The sequence below is a fragment of the Nycticebus coucang genome, chromosome 4 (genome assembly GCF_027406575.1).
Source record: "Nycticebus coucang isolate mNycCou1 chromosome 4, mNycCou1.pri, whole genome shotgun sequence".
NCBI classification, from domain to species: domain Eukaryota; kingdom Metazoa; phylum Chordata; class Mammalia; order Primates; family Lorisidae; genus Nycticebus; species Nycticebus coucang.
This window is the reverse complement of record NC_069783.1, coordinates 113,704,480-113,720,688: the sequence shown is the minus strand read 5'-3', so window position 1 is coordinate 113,720,688 and position 16,209 is coordinate 113,704,480. Positions and strand designations below refer to the sequence as shown.

The following is a 16,209-nucleotide window of genomic DNA, read 5'->3' as shown; positions in this document are numbered from 1 at the left end:
CCTTACTTGAATATTCCTCTGACTTAGTGCTGCCTTGTTTATAATACTCTTTCTGAAACTCTAAAATTTTATATTTTCTTGACTTACCTGGTATATGTATTTGATTTTTCTAAATTATACTTTACATAAACTGTTGATCTTTACATAAATGTCCAAAAGTCATCAAATTGATGGCAGTCTTCTCATTCAGGAGTCCTGATTTGAAACCCTATGTTGGTTTGCTTTGTGAATGAGGGAATTTTGGGTGTTCGGCCCTTGAAGCCCAGCACCCACCTGTTGCACAGGGTGCTAAAGAAGGAGGTAGGCACAGAACACCCCCCACCAAACCTAGCGACTTCTTTTTCTGCTCCTGAAGGAAATAAGGAAGCCTAATTACTGAAGGTTTACTCACCCTGTCAATGGCAAAAAATAAAGTTTAGCAACCTATCAAAATCTTGCCAATGAATAAAAGCTATCCAAGGAAAAGGTTAGTCTGCAACAAATGCTATAAAGTGACATTGACAATAACTTAAAAACAAAAATGGTGGTGTAAGATTTTCACTGGCTATTGTATATGTTTTCCCCTCACTGCCACTATTGCCTCAGTCAATGTTTTTATGAATCCCTTGGATTCCAGAGTTTTTCATCCACTTTAAAAAATGCATTTACTCTTTGAAGACATTTTCTGAAGGCCCTGTGATCCAGATGTGCCCCACATCAGTGTGCAAGCTTTGTTAGCTGATGAGTTAGTTTATAGCTAAAGCTACACAAAGAAAAGTTTCTGATCTTTTGTTTTCATGTCAGATTTATAGTGATTTAAAAAAATCTTTTCACGACTTTGAAACTGTTAAACTCAGGCTTTGCCATGGTTAATGACACATTTCCTATTAAGATGTAGCTTTTCCCTCTCCCTCAAGAAGTTGCATAAAGTCTGCCTGGTTACATAAAAGGCTCGGACACAGAGATTCAAACCAGTGCCCCAAAGACTATACATTATTTATGTTTTTCTTACGTCATTATAATTGCCTTGGGGATTTGAAGCTAGACAGTGTGGTAAATTGAAGCCAAATTATACAGAATACAACCCTCCCCAAAGAATTCCTAGCCATTCCCTTCTTCTGCAGAAATCTGCACTTAGAAGCGGAAGGTCGTCAGGGTAGGCTGCTCTTACAAGTCTCCATTTTTTTATATGAAAGATCTGCAAAGTGTATAATAGATGATTTCACATAAAAGAAAGTTTCATCTTCTCCCTTTATAAATGTATATTTTCCTCCAGGAGACTGGAATATTATTTTGGGACAGAGCCCAGAATATTATTTGTTCATTCCCTGCACACTTGTTACTACGTAGTTATATAACGTGTATGTGTATGCACACATACACATGCACACCGTGGAACTTCTGTAGGTTGAGTGTCCAAAGGACTGTAACAAACTGATCAACGTGCAGAGGCGGTCAACATAGGAACTAGGCCTACTGTGCTGTTATGTCTGGTTTCTGAAAATTAGGTCAACGTAAGGAGGTAGTCAATACAGGAGAAGTGGTCCCAGCTAGGTACGGAGGTTCTGCTGTATTTCCTGACCAACTGAGATTGAAAGCTCTGAGTGCAAGACTCTTCTAACAATTAAGTGACTTGCTTTTCATTTGTCTTGCACTAAACCAGATGCCCAGTAACTATGAGTAAACTGAAGGAAATTAACTAGGGCAGTAAGTGGTTATTATTTTAAATAAGCCTCTTGTGAGTTTTAAGTGGCCTCGCTTTGTTTATTTACTTCATTTATTCAGTAAACATTTTTCTGAGCTCCTCTGATGTGCCAGGCTCTGAACTAAGCTGCTTAGGCAATAGAGATGAAACTCTGACGCTTTAGCTACAGCTTAATGAGGAAGACAGATGTGGGCCCAAAGAATTGTACACCACAATGCTACCCGTCATTACTCTTTACTGAAAATCACAAGCTTCATGCTGATTCATTTTAGCACATGAAGCCCTGGGGTCTAAGAGCAGCACTTCTCTAAGTGTGGCCCCCAATGAGTTGGTTTTCTTTTTGTCATCTTTAGTCTGTTTCTGAATTGAGTTAGATCATACATTACATGATAATTTATATTATGTAAGTCTAATAATTTATATTATATGACTACATGTGTTCTAATTCGCAAGTGCGTAGAAAGTAATAATGAGAAGAATAATTACTGTCTGATGAGTGTTTACTTGTGTTGAGCATTTTGTTTTGTTTTTAATTGAGACAGAGTCGCTCTTTGTTGCCCTTGGTAGGGTGCCATCCATCACAGCTCACATCAACTTCTAACTCTTAGGCTCAAGTGATTTTCTTGCCTCAGCCTCCCGAGTAGCTGGGACTACAGACACCCGCCGCAATGCTCAGCTAAGTTGGGCATTTCGTTAAGCATTTTACATATGTAGTTTTATAAGCTTTAAAAAAAAAGGCCAATGCATGAGGATAATAAATGTTAACTACCTCACCCAAGTTCACATAGGTAGAAATGGCAGAGCCAGAGTTTGAACCTAAGTCTGTCATCCAAGATCATACTTTTAGCCCCCATCTCCACTGGCTTAAAGTAAATAGTGGCATTGGTATATATTAATACTGTTAAAATGATATAGTATAATATGTAAATATTATACTAGATAGTGTCTACTGGACACTTTCTTTCTACATAAAATTATACATAATTTAGGGTGGCGCCTGTGGCTCAGTGGGTAGGGCGCCCGGCCCCATTATACCGAGGGTGGCGGGTTCAAACCCGGCCTTGGCCAAACTGCAACAAAAAATAGCCGGGCGTTGTGGTGGGCACCTGTAGTCCCAGCTACTCGGGAGGCTGAGGCAAGAGAATCACCTAAGCCCAGGAGTTGGGAGGTTGCTGTGAGCAGTGACACCACAGCGCTCTACCGAGGTGGATAGAGTGAGACTCTGTCTCAAAAAAAAAAAAAAATTATTTGTACATAATTTAATGTGCATTTAACATAGTATAGCACTCATATAAAACAGTGTTACCATTTATAGCTACTTATATAGTATCAATAATGGTTCATTTGTATCTGTAACCAGTAATGTTATTTCAAACAGCCATTCCTGGAATGTTGCATTGAGATTATGTGGCTTCTCTGAAAATACTAGGTGATCATTTAGATACAATGTTAAAGGAAAAATACAAAATTATGTAATATGATACCAATTTTGTAAAAAATATGCATATATTTTATATGCATGGAAGAAAACTCAACTCTTTCACAGAAATGATGATCATGTGGTTAGATTACAGGTTTTTGTTTTCTTCTTGATACTCAGGGCTAGACCAAGACACAGGGTAGAGGCTGGTATGGCATTGCTTTGAAAAGCTGGTGTTCTCTTGGACAGCACCTGTGGCTCAGTGGGTAGGGCATATACCCCATATATACCCTCAGTGGGTAGGACTCAGCCCCATATACCGAGGATGGCGGGTTTGAACCTAGCTTTGGCCAGCTAAAACGGCAATGGCAACTGCAACAAAAAATAACTGGGCATTGTGGTGGGCACCTATAGTCCCACTACTAGAAAGGCTGAGGCAAGAGAATCACTTGAGCCCAAGAGTTAGAGGTTGCTGCGAGCTGTGACGCCACGGTACTCTACCAAGGGCAACAAAGTAAGACTCTGTCTCAAAAAAAAAAAAAGAATAAAAAGAAAAATTGGTGTTCTCCGAATTTCTGTTCTACATTGATTGAATGGGATAGGGAGAAATTGGTTACCTTTTTTTTTTTTTCTTTTTAGAGATAGGGTCTCACTTTTGTTGCCTAGACTGGTGGAATGCAGTGCGTGATCTTAGTACACGCCTGACTAATTTTTGAATTTTAGAGATAGGGTCTTGCTATATTGCCCAAGTTGGTCTTAAAACTCCTGGCCTCAAGTGATCCTTTCACCTTAGCCCCCTAAGTTACCGATGGGTTATCTGTTGATAATTATTGCACACAGAGATAGATTTACTTCTTGACTCATTCTCATAGACCAAAGTAGAATTCCTATTTGGGGGTGAGAGGTGGTGAATTATTTCCCGCTTTTCTGTGGCTCTATTCTCTCTTTGTAAAATTCCAAATCCCACGATTTATTGGGAAACATATTAATTTAAAACATAGATGTTAAAATAAGTTACTATTTCCTAGCCCTTTGCCAGGCATAATCAGGGTTTTCAAATTTCATCTGACTACTATATCATGGGACAAAACCAGTGCGCAGAGAGAGGCTGATGACAGGGAGGAATGGTTGGGGTTTTCTTAAATTTTATTTCTCTCTTCTTTGTGTTTTGCCAGGGACATAACAAGTCCTGTGAGGAACCCTGCATTCACTGGCACCACATTTCCACTTGAATCCTGACATGTCAGCATTCTTTGCCCCTTCTAGAAAATTTGGAAAATACACAATGAATGACTTTCCAAAGAGGAGGGGAAAGTTTAAAAATTATTATTTTTTTTTTAAGTTGCAAAGAATGAGTATCTAAAAAGTCTTGTGAGCCTAGATTCTCCGGGAGATAATAGTAGTAGTACAATGACCTGGTCATCTGCTAGTGGCAAAAAAGAAAGTTTTTCTCAAAAAATGAATCTAGGAACTTGGAGTTACAGATTTTATCCCTGATCAGATGCTGTTCCTGAACTACGGTGAGGTGGCCTAACGTAGCCCCTAAGGAATATTTTAAAGTTCTTAGAGCAAAATATCATCACATTTTCTTTTCACTTCATACAGATGCATGAATCTAAGTGACAAAAGTCTGAAAGTGAATGAAATGAAATGAATTATATCCTGTAACTGTATGGGTGACAACTTGAGAGCAACAAGTGCCTGGGTCTAAAATGATCTCCTTTTTAAAATATCTTTGAAACAAAAGGAAACAATCTGTAGGTTAGGGATATGTACACATGTAATGAAACTACACAAAATAGCAAAGTAATGACGAATGGAAAATTCAGAGAGTGGTTGCCTGGGACAGAGGTAGTAAGATGGGGAAGAAGCATGGGAGTGAACACAAAGGTATTGGTGCTTTTATTCTTTAGTTGGGAAAGGGTGTCCTAAAAACAAAAACAAAAACTTTATTGAGCTAGAATTCACCAACCAGACAATTTGCTGTTTCAAAGCATATATGTATATTTCAATGGATTTTAGCTTATTCACAGAACTGTGCAACTATCACCATGATCCACTTTTATATTTTCACCATCCAAAGAGAAACCCCATACCCATTAGCAATTACTCCCTATTTCTCCCAAGCCCCACCTTTCTGGCCACAGCCAATCACTAATTAATCATTTTCTAGCACTGTGGACTTGCCTACCCTGGGTATTTCATGAGTAGAAGCTATAGTATGTTGTGGGGTGTTTTTTGTTGTTTGTTTGAGACTCTGTTGAGACTTTGTTTGAGACTTTGTTGCCCTTGGTAGAGTGCTGTGGCGTCACAGCAAACTCTTGGCCATAAGCGATTCTCTTGCTTCAGTCTCCCAAGTAGCTGGGACTACAGGCTCCCGCCACAATACCCGGCTATTTTTATTTTTTATTTTTTTTCTGCCTCAAGTTTATTTGTACAAATAGCACAGGAGGACCCCAGCCCCATACAGACAGCAGCCTAGAGATCACACCAGTCCTTTTGTCTTCATGGCAGACAGATGCCTCTACTCTGGAGCCTTTGTGGGGGCCTGGGCACCTTTGGGAGCCTGAGCTGGAACTGAAGCTGGAGCTGCAGATAAAGCAGCAGATTGGGCCTTTGTCTGATCCTTGGCCTTGGCCTTTGGCCGGCAGAGCCTGAGACCCTTGGCAATGCGTGCACAAGCATGCTTCCCAAGCTTGGGGTGGGTGATGTAGGCAAGTCAACTGAGTTTACGGCTGGCACCCTTTGGAATCTTGGTCTTAACCTCCTTGGGCTTTATAAGGGCCTTTATAGCTTCAGCACGTGCACTCACGGCCTTGGCACTCACGACCTGCATCTTCTTCAGGCCCTTCTTGTTGTGGTTCTTGGCAAAGCACATGTTCCTCAGGAACTTGGGATCTACCCCCTTAAGAGATTCATATCTTTGTGATCAGGGTTTCTTGATGCCATTTCTGTGCCACTTTTTTTTTTTTTTTTTTTTTGTAGAGACAGAGTCTCGCTTTATGGCCCTTGGTAGAGTGCCGTGGCCTCACCCAGCTCACAGCAATCTCCACTCCTGGGCCCAAGCGATTCTCTTGCCTCAGCCTCCCGAGTAGCTGGGACTACAGGCGCCCGCCACAACGCCAGGCTATTTTTTGGTTGCAGTTTTGGCCGGGGCTGGGTTTGAACCTGCCACCCTCGGTATATGGCGCCCTACCGACTGAGCCACAGGCACCTCCCTTCTGTGCCACTTTTGAGACTGGTTGTGTGTGGTATGGTTCTTGGACTTGGCCATGTCGGCACCACAACCCGCGACGGCCCCCGGCTATTTTTACAGACGAGTTCTCACTCTGGCTCAGGCTGGTCTTGAACCTGTGAGGTCAGGTAATCCACTTGCCTTGGCCTCCCAGAGTGCTGGGATTACAGGCATGAGCCACCGCGCCCGGCCTTATGTTGTGATTTTTGTCTGGTTTCTATTAGTAAGTGGCCTCATTCATTTAGTGTAATGTTTTCCAGGTTTGTCTGTGTCATAGCATGTTAGTTTGTTCCTTTTTATAGCTGAATAATATCCCACTGGGTGGGTAGACCACCTTTAATTTGGCCGCTTCTCAGCTGATAAACCTTTGGATATTTTTCACTTCACAGCATTATTATAATGCTGTTGTAACTATTTGTGTACAAGTTTTTGTGTGAATATATGTTCATTTCTCTTAGGCATATACCTAGGTGAGGAATTACTGAGTCTCGTGGAAACACTATGCTTGATCTCTCATGGCCAAACGTTTTCCATGGCAACCGCACTATTTTACATTCCTACTAGCAGCATATTGGAGTTTCAATTTCTCCACATCCTCACCTACATTTATTAGTGTGTGTCTTTCCAATTTTAGCCATCCTGGTGGTAGGAAGTGGTATCTCCTTGTTGTTTGGATTTGGATTTCCCCAGTTGCTAATGATTTGAGCAACTTTTCATGTGCTTACTGACCATTCATATAGCTTCTTGCAGAAATATCTATTCAAATAATTTGCCCACTTTTTAATTGGTTTGTCTTTTTGTCATTGAGTTTGCAAAAATTTTCTTTTCATTTTCTGGATACAAATCCCTTGTCATATATATGATCTACAAGTATTTTCTCCCTTTCTGTGATATGTCTTTTCACTTTCTTGATGGTGTCCTTTGAAGCACAAAAGTTTTTAATTTTGATGAAGTCCAATTTTCTTTCAAGTTTTCTTTTGTCACTTTGCTTTGTGTTGTCATATCTAGGAAGACTTTCCTAATACTAAGTCACAACGATTTATGCCTATGTGTTCTTCTGACAGTTTTACAGTTTAAGCTTATCCATTTAGGTCTGACTCATTTGGAGTTAACTTTTGTATGTGGTGTAAGGAAGGGAGTCCACGTATTGCATGTGGATGTCCAGTTGTGTCAGCATCATTTGATGAAATGACTATCTTTCCTTATTGAGTTCACTTGGCATCTTTGTCAAAAATCAATAGATAATGAAAGTGAGGGTTTATATATCTGGACTCTTAATACTGTTTCATTGAACTATTTATCTTTTTGTCAGAACCACTCTGTCTAGACTACTGCAGCTTTGTAGTTAAGTTTTGAAATTGGCAAGTGTGAGTTCTTCAACTTTGTTCTTTTTCAAAATTATCTTGGCTATGCTTTTTTTTTTGGATAGAGTCTTGTTCTGTCACCCAACATAGAGGAGGGCAGTGGCATCAACTCCTAGGCTCAAGTGATCTTTCTACTTCAGCCTCCAAAGGTGCTAGGATTAAAGGCATGAGCCACCCCACCTGGCCTGGGTATTCTTTTTACCTTGCAATTTGAATTTTAAAACCAGCTTGAATTTTTTTTTTTTTTTTTTTTTTTTTTAGCCAGAGTCTCACTTTGTCTCCCTGCATAGAATGCCATGGCGTCACAGCTCACAGCAACCTTCAACTCTTGGGCTTAAGCAATCCTCTTGCCTCCTGAGTAGCTAGGACTACAGGTGCCTGCCACAATGCCTGGCTATTTTTAGATGTTGGGTTTTTCTCTGGCTCTGGCAGGTCTCGAACCCATGAGCTCAGGCAATCCACCTGCCTTGGCCTCCCAGAGTGCTAGGATTACAGGAGTGACCCATTGTGTTCAGCCCCAGCTTGAAATCTTTTGCAAAAAACTCCAACTGGGATTTTGATAGGGTTTAGGTTGAATCTGAGATCTGGAGAGCATCATAACAATATTAAGTTTTCCAGCCCAATGCAATGGTGACATATTTGTAATCCCAGCTACTTGAGATTCTGAGGCAGGAAGATCACTTGATCCCAGGAGTTTCAAGCTATAGTGAGGGCTATAAGCAGCCACACACTCCAGCCTTGATGACATAGCAAGACCTCATCTCTTTTTTTTTTTTTTTTTGAGACAGAGTCTCACTTTGTTGTCCTCGGTAGAGTGCTGTAGCATCATGGCTCACAGCAACCTCCAACTCTTGGGCTTAAGCAATTCTCTTGCCTCAGCCTCCCAAGTAGCCAGGACTACAGGCGCCCACCACAATGACCGGCGGTTTTTTTGTTGTTGTTGCAGTTGTCATTGCTGTTTTAGCTGACCCGACCAGGTTTGAACCTCCAGCCTCAGTGTATGTGGCTTGCACCCTACCCACTGAGCGACAGGTGCCGCCTAATTTCTAAATTCTTGATGGTTCTGTCTTTAAAATGAAACTAATATCTGCTTCATAGGCAAGGAAGTAGTTAATACACTGTTAGGTCTTTAGGTGTAAAGTTTTTATATATAAGAATATAATGAAACAGTGTTGGTGACTGTGCTTATATTGTATTCATGCCAGTATTGAGGAATTTGACACTGTCTTAGGCTGCCATAACAGAGTACTACAAACTAGATGACTTAAAACCACAGAAATTTAATCTTTCACAAAAGTTCAAAATTAAGGTCTTTTTTGTCACCCTGGGTAGAGTACTGTGGCATCATAGCTCACAGCAACCTCCAACTCTTGGGCTCAAGTGATCCTCTTGCCTCATTTTTTCTATTTTTAGTAGAGACGGGGTCTCACTTTTGCTTAGGCTGGTCTCAAACTCGTGAGCTGAAGCAATCCACCCGCCTCAGCCTCCCAGAGTGCTGGGATTACAAGCATAAGCCACTGTGCCTGGCCAAAATTATGGTCAGGCCATGTTTCCCTCTTGGGGAGAATCTTTCTTTGCCTCTTCTAGCTTCTGGTGGTTGCCAGCAATCCTTGGAAGTCCCAGCCTCCCAGAGTGCTGGGATTACAAGCATAAGCCACTGTGCCTGGCCAAAATTATGGTCAGGCCATGTTTCCCTCTTGGGGAGAATCTTTCTTTGCCTCTTCTAGCTTCTGGTGGTTGCCAGCAATCCTTGGAAGTCCTTGGCTTGAAGCTGTATCACTCAGACCTCTGCCTCTTCTCCCTGTGTGTTTCTCTCCTCTTCTCATGAGGACATCAGTCATATTGGATTAAAGGCCCACGCTACTTCAGTCAGTATGACCACTTCTTTATTTATTTATTTTTTTTTTGTAGAGACAGAGTCTTAGTTTGTCGCCCTCGGTAGAGTGCTGTGGCGTCACAGCAACCTCCAACTCCCGGGCTTAGGCAATTCTCTTGCCTTAGCCTCCTGAGTAGCTGGGACTACAGGTGCCCGCCGCAACGCCCAGCTATTTTTTTTGTTGTAGTTTGGCCGGGGCCAGGTTTGCACCTGCCACCCTCGGTATATGGAGCCAGCGCCCAACCCACTGAGCCACAGGCACTGCTTCTTAACAAATTATATGTATGACCACTTTTTAACAAATTATATTTGGAATGATCCTACTTCCAACAGGGTCAAATTCTGAGGTCCTGTCCTATATCCTGGAGGACACAAGTCAACATGTAACAGACATGTTCTAGGCTAACTGTGAATATTTTTCTGTTACTCTCCAATTTTTAGAAGTATATGTATTTTTCTGTTGACTACGGTCTTTTTTAAAAATCTTTTCCCTAGATTGATGATATGTTTAACGAAATCAAATTTAGTGAGTACGTGGAAACGGGAAAGCTAATTGATAAAATCAACTTACCAGATTTCCTCAAAGTTTATGTTAATCACAGGCCACCTTTTGGTAACACCATGAGTGGCATCCAAGAGAGCTTTAATGTTCTTGGTTATACCAATTCAAAAGGAAAAAAGGCTATTCAAAGAGAGGACTTCCTGAAACTGCTTCTAACTAAAGGTACGTACACAATCTGGGTATCTGGTGGCATCCATGGGTATGCCCAATGGAGAGAATTGAGTTTGAGGGGACAGACTCTCTGGGATCTTCACCCTTCATGAAAGGACAATAAGTTGATAGGGTGTCAGCCATGAGGGATGCTGCTTATCAACCTACACATCTGGCAGCAAGAAGTAATGAGAAAGGCCCTGACCTAGAAACCAAAAGGATGAGAAAAGGATAAGATTCTTTTTTTTTTTTTCTTCTTTAGAGATAGAGTCTTAGCCTATCACCCTTGATAGAGTGCTGTGGCCTCACAGCTCACAGCAACCTCAAACTCTTGGGCTCAAGCAATTTTCTTGGCTCAGCTGGGAGTAGCTGGGACTACTGGCTCCCACCACAGTGCCCTGCTATTTTTAGAGATGGGGTCTCGCTGTTGCTCAGGCTGGACTCGAAGTCCTGAACTCAGGCGATCCATACACTTCAACCTCCCAGAGTGTTAGGGTTATAGGTGTGAGCCACTCTCCTGGCCCAGAAGAATGACATTCTTGTTCCATCTTCCTGAAACTCTGTGAGACTCAGTATCCTCACTTGTGACATGAGAATAAAAATGCCAGTTTAGGGCGATGGCTGTGGCTCAGTGGGTAGGCGCCAGCCCCCATATACCGAGAGTGGCGGGTTCAAACCCGGCCCCGGCCAAACTGCAACAAAAAATAGCTGAGTGTTGTGGCAGGTGCCTGTGGTTCCAGCTACTCAAGAGGCTGAGGCAAGAGAATTGCTAAGCCCGGGAGTTGGAGGTTGCTGTGAGCTGTGACACCACGACACTCTACTGAGGGCAATATAGTGAGACTGTCTCTAAAAAGAGAAAAAAAAAATGCCAGTTTATCAGTCTCTCGGGGGTACCTTAAGATTGGGATGCATTTGGGAAATGAAACCATAACAATATAAACCTTTTTATTTTTACTGACTCTTTTCCTTGTTATTTCATGTGAGAAAGTCAAGTAGGCTTTTTCTCTAGATGACCTTTTCATCCCAGTCAAACTAGGTGGTTCTTATGTGAGGGAATTTGTAATAAAGCTGAGTCCAGTCTTATCAGCCAGTTGCCTTATTTCTCTATACGAGCCCTCACGTTCTCCCTGGTTGGAGCACCCTTTTTTGACACCATGTAAAGGATATATAGCAGCATCCTGGGATTCTCTAGATTGTTTTTGTGTCTAATTAAAGGAAATAGAATAATTTTCTTTAAGACCTCTGAATAATAACCCTAAGCCCTGATATTATGCTTAGCCCCAAGAGCTAAACAGACACCTTTTTACTTTGTAACTAACACCCAGGCGAACACATGACAGAAGAGGAGATGTCTGATTGCTTTGCTACGCTGTTCGGCCTGAATCCTGAGGGGTGGAAATCTGAGCCTGCAACCTCTTCCTTCAAAGGTACTGTGGCTGGACATGTAGCTGGGGCACACTCATTTGCCAACTTAAGTGCATTTATTTCTCCTGATCAGTGCAAGCCACTCTCCTTAAGACTATGCACACAACAAAGTAAGTCTGTTGGGAATCCCACATGAATAAGTTATGAAAAGATCAGTGAGCCGTAGTTATGTCTAAGAGAGGGAAGCCTTTTGTTCCTTTGCTCTGCTCTTTTTTTGTGTCTTCTGGCCTTGTTTTCCCCTTTATTCCACTGAACTGTTCATCTTTCCAGCTTGGGCGAGTGAATATTGGCCACCAGCAGAGGATTCGGTTTTCAGCTGTTTCAGAAGGGGTTTGCCAAGAGAGGCTCAGAGAGGGCAGCTTGAGCCCAGCTTTAAGCTGCCTGAACTTTAAAGTCTTTAAAGATCCTCCTCCTTGGCTTGGCACCTGTAGCTCAATGTAGGGCGCCAGCCACGTACACGGAGGCTGGTGGTTCAAGCCCGGCCCAGGCCTGCTAAACAACAATGACAACTACAACCAAAAAAAAAAAAAAAGAAAAATAGCCAGAGGTTGTGGCAGGTGCCTGTAGTCCCAGCTACTCAGGAGGCTGAGGCAAGAGAATCGCTTAAGCCCCAAAGTTTGAGGTTGCTGTGAGCTGTGACATCATAGCACTCTACCCAGGGCAACATAGTGAGACTCTGTCTCAAAAAAAAAAAAAAAAAAAAAGATCCTCCTCTTCCTTGCCCTTCCTGCTACAGCGTAAGTATTTTTCACCTTCTTCCTTCATCCCTGGACCTGAAGTTAGGGTTGTGAATTTCAGCTCAGGGGAAGAAATCCAAGCAGGCTGCTTCTGGGCCTGCCTAGAGCACAGGCTAGAGCATCTCTACTGAGCAGCTTGGAGAAGGGGGGGCAGAGCACTCACCAGTCTCCCTTCTCCCTCTCCTTCCATTGTCCATTCCCTGCGTCACATTAAACAACTTTCCCAAACTTGGATAGTTCTAGACTCTAGAATCTCATGGGTAATTTCCAATCTACAAGGTTTGCATACCTTGGATCTCAGAATCTAACTTGCCCATTGTTACACATTTATGTCATGTTCCCAGGAATCCAGAAATAGTAAAATCATTGATACCATGTTGTTGAGGGTTTCCAGTGAGGTTTGCAGAGATTTTGGTTGACAGTGCTCCATACCATAAAGGAGGGATTTTAGCCAATTTCTACCTAATGGTTTTCTTTCCTTTTTTTTTTTTTCTCCAGATTAGTATGAGGGTACAAATGTTTAGGTTATATTGTTTTTGTTTCTAAGGTAAAGTTCAAATTGTAGTTGAGCTCCTCACCCAGGGGGTGTGCTATACACCCCCCAGTCACCAAAGGGTTTTCAAGAAATCAAAGCTAAACACCATTAATACAAAGTATCTCTTGCTTTTGTTTAGTAGCATTTTCTTGTGTTTTTGGAGAATACTTTTGAGTTAGAAACCTCATCATTGTGAAGGCATTTGGTTTTCTTTTCTTGTTTGGCTAGGTGCAGAAATTTGTCTTGAAGAAGAACTTCCGGACGAAATCACTGCAGAAATATTCACGACTGAAATTCTTGGCTTAACCATTTCAGAAGATTCCAGATAGGATTGGATGATCACTGACGTTGTAAGGAAAGGTTAAAGCTCGGAGGACTGTGTGTGTGGATGCGTGTGTGTTTTCCAAGAGGCACCGCTTTTCCTACATCTCCCTACCCCCACTCTCATCTTTAGAACATTGAGACATTAAAAGAAAATTTCTGTTAAGCAATGGAACTTACAAAGTTGAACATTCCACTGCTTCTGGAATATAAAAGTGGGTGGAGGCAAGGAAGACACTGTCAGGTAGGTGTAAATAGTGGCTAGATACCCTGGTCTAAGGCAGTGCTGAACATGGTGGGCAGAGAGAGCCTCAAGCAGCAACAGGCCTTTTTTTTTTTTGTAGAGACAGAGTCTCACTTTATGGCCCTCGGTAGAGTGCCGTGGCCTCACACAGCTCACAGCAACCTCCAACTCCTGGGCTTAAGCGATTCTCTTGCCTCAGCCTCCCGAGTAGCTGGGACTACAGGCGCCCACCACAACACCCAGCTATTTTTTGGTTGCAGTTCAGCCGGGGCCGGGTTTGAACCCGCCACCCTTGGTATATGGGGCCGGCACTTTACTGACTGAGCCACAGGCGCCGCCCCCTTTTTTTTTTTTTTTTTTTTTTTTTTTGAGACAGAGCCTCAAGCTGTTGCCCTGGGTAGAGTGCCGTGGCATCATCATAGCTCACAGCAACCTCAAACTCCTGGGCTTAAGCGAGTCTCCACCTCCCAAGTAGCTGGGACTACAGGTGCCCGCCACAACGCCTGGCTATTTTTTGGTTGCAGCCATTATTGTTGTTTGGCAGGCCTGGGCTGGATTTGAACCCGCCAGCTCAGGCGTATGTGGCTGGCGCCTTAGCCGCTTGAGCCACAGGCGCCGAGCCTTTTTTTATTTTTTTTTTTTTATAGAGACAGAGTCTCACTTTATCGCCCTCGGTAGAGTGCCATAGCGTCACAGCTCAAAGCAACCTCCAGCTCTTGGGCTTAGGCAATTCTCTTGCCTCAGCCTCCCAAGTAGCTGGGACTATAGGAGCTCACCACAACGCCCGCCCGGCTATTTTTTTGTTGTTGCTGCTGTTTGGTGGGGACTGAGTTTGAACCTGCCACACTTGGTATATGGGGCCGGCGCCCTACTCACTAAGCCATAGGCGCCGCCCCAGGAACAGGCCTTTTTGAGGATGTATGTGGTCCAGGGGAATGATGATCAGTGGCCCGCCCTATTCTATTTCCCTGGAGTGCCACCTGGATCCTCGGCCTAGGGTGGCTTAGTGTGCCTTATTCACCCCTGTTATTAGGCTCAAGTGAGGGTGCCATGTGCTCAGGGCTCCCAGGAGTCCTTGATTGTAGCTTCCTACCAGCAAAACACCCAAGCAGTTGTGTGCAGCCGTTATGAAGAGCATCACTGGCCATGCTTAACCCCAGTGGCAACTGCCAGAAAGAAGGCAGAGCAACCCCAGCCCCTAGCTGCTGCACCTGGCGAAACCACACAGCAGCCCCGCCCCCGAGGCCAGAGTCTGCCTCACACCACACCAGCCAGTGTGCTGGAGCCACCACCTCACACTCCATTGGGTTTCAAAACATGTAGTAGGCAAAACTAGGGGCCAGTTTCTCAGCTTCAGGGATATACAGGGGATATTACTAATTCAGTGTACAGTGGTATCTTCGCCTTGAAAATAGCATAGCATTGTAGTGTGAAGAGATGAAAGTTATGGTCTGATTTTAGACACTTCTCATCAGCCCTGAGGTCTCATTTAGGCAAATGTGCCAAATGTTATTCTCTGGTGTGTTCAATCCAACATGCCCTCCCCCAACCAGGTTCCTCCCCAGAGAAACTAGCATCTGAGATAACATTTCTGATCCACTTAAAGAACCTTTCTCCTAAGGGGCAGTCTGTGTAAGAGAAACAGAATAGCAACAGCATCCTAATTCACATGCAAAGCACTACCCACTACACAGCATTCAGGTGGAAATCTGACACCATCAGAGTTCTTGGAACACCCTAGAACATGGAATGGAACTGTCTACCCCAAAATAGGCTGTGTAACTGCGACCTTAGGGCAGACAGCATGGGCGCCAGGGTACTACAGGCACCAGCTTGTCAGATCACGTCACCAGGGCTTTGCAACCCAGTTTACGTTTTGTTCTTTTTATTAAAAAGTACAAAAAGACAAATAACTCTATGAATCAATTTTTGCAGCTGCTAAGGGCTTAGGAGATATATTATCAAGTCAGTTAAAAAGTTCATGGGGACATATTAGCGAACAGGAACTCTCAAATGACTTGTTCCCTTCAAAACATAACTCAGAATTGGATGCAGTCTGGACACTAATCAAGAGCTTTCATTCAATCTGGTACCCTTTGATTTTATTCTGATTAACCACATATGCCATAACTGTTGTCCTAGCAGAACTGACCAGTGAAAAGTCAGATTCACCATGGCTGGGCAGTGAGCTGGGACCACTGTGCTATGCAGGCCTGAGCTGCTCTCTCTGTGCCATTCCAGCTTCCAGCATCTTTGTGTCAGAGTAGCAGGTGGTGGCCACCCTGGCCATGGATGTCCATCTAGGCGTCCAGAATAGTCATGGACAGCAGGATGAGTATGAACAGTATTCTCACCCCACTCCCAGCCCAGCCTGGCCATGGGGGCCCTTCTCACTGTGGGTACTTCTTTCTCTGTAGGTGGTTTGGTTTTGTTGTTTCTCCTCTTATTTGACAAAGGTAAGGCACAGCCAACGTGTCCCTTTCAGGCCCCCAAAGGCCTCTTCACCTCCCACTGGGGCAGGCCCAGTCTGCTAGCCATATAGGTAGAGAGGAGGTAGGATGTGAGGGTGGAAGTCCCTCAGATGATGACAGAAAGGGACAAGACAGAAAGTGTCATAGACACTTTCAGTGTCACGACCACTGTCAAGCATCCTAGC

General features: G+C 43.3%; 1 protein-coding gene and 1 pseudogene across 1 annotated transcript in view; one reads left to right on the top strand and one right to left on the bottom strand.

Annotated features, from left to right (window-relative positions):
- Window positions 1-13,469, top strand: part of CFAP251 (cilia and flagella associated protein 251) — an 84,285-nt gene extending 70,816 nt beyond the window's left edge. The window contains exons 20-22 of the mRNA XM_053587007.1: window positions 10,075-10,303; window positions 11,617-11,718; window positions 13,217-13,469. Coding sequence (XP_053442982.1) covers window positions 10,075-10,303; window positions 11,617-11,718; window positions 13,217-13,317 — 432 coding nt within the window. The 3' untranslated portion in view covers window positions 13,318-13,469. The remainder of the gene's footprint in view (window positions 1-10,074; window positions 10,304-11,616; window positions 11,719-13,216) is intronic.
- LOC128583108 (60S ribosomal protein L29-like) lies at window positions 4,244-9,597 on the bottom strand (annotated as a pseudogene).
- Window positions 13,470-16,209: the final 2,740 nt, after the last annotated feature.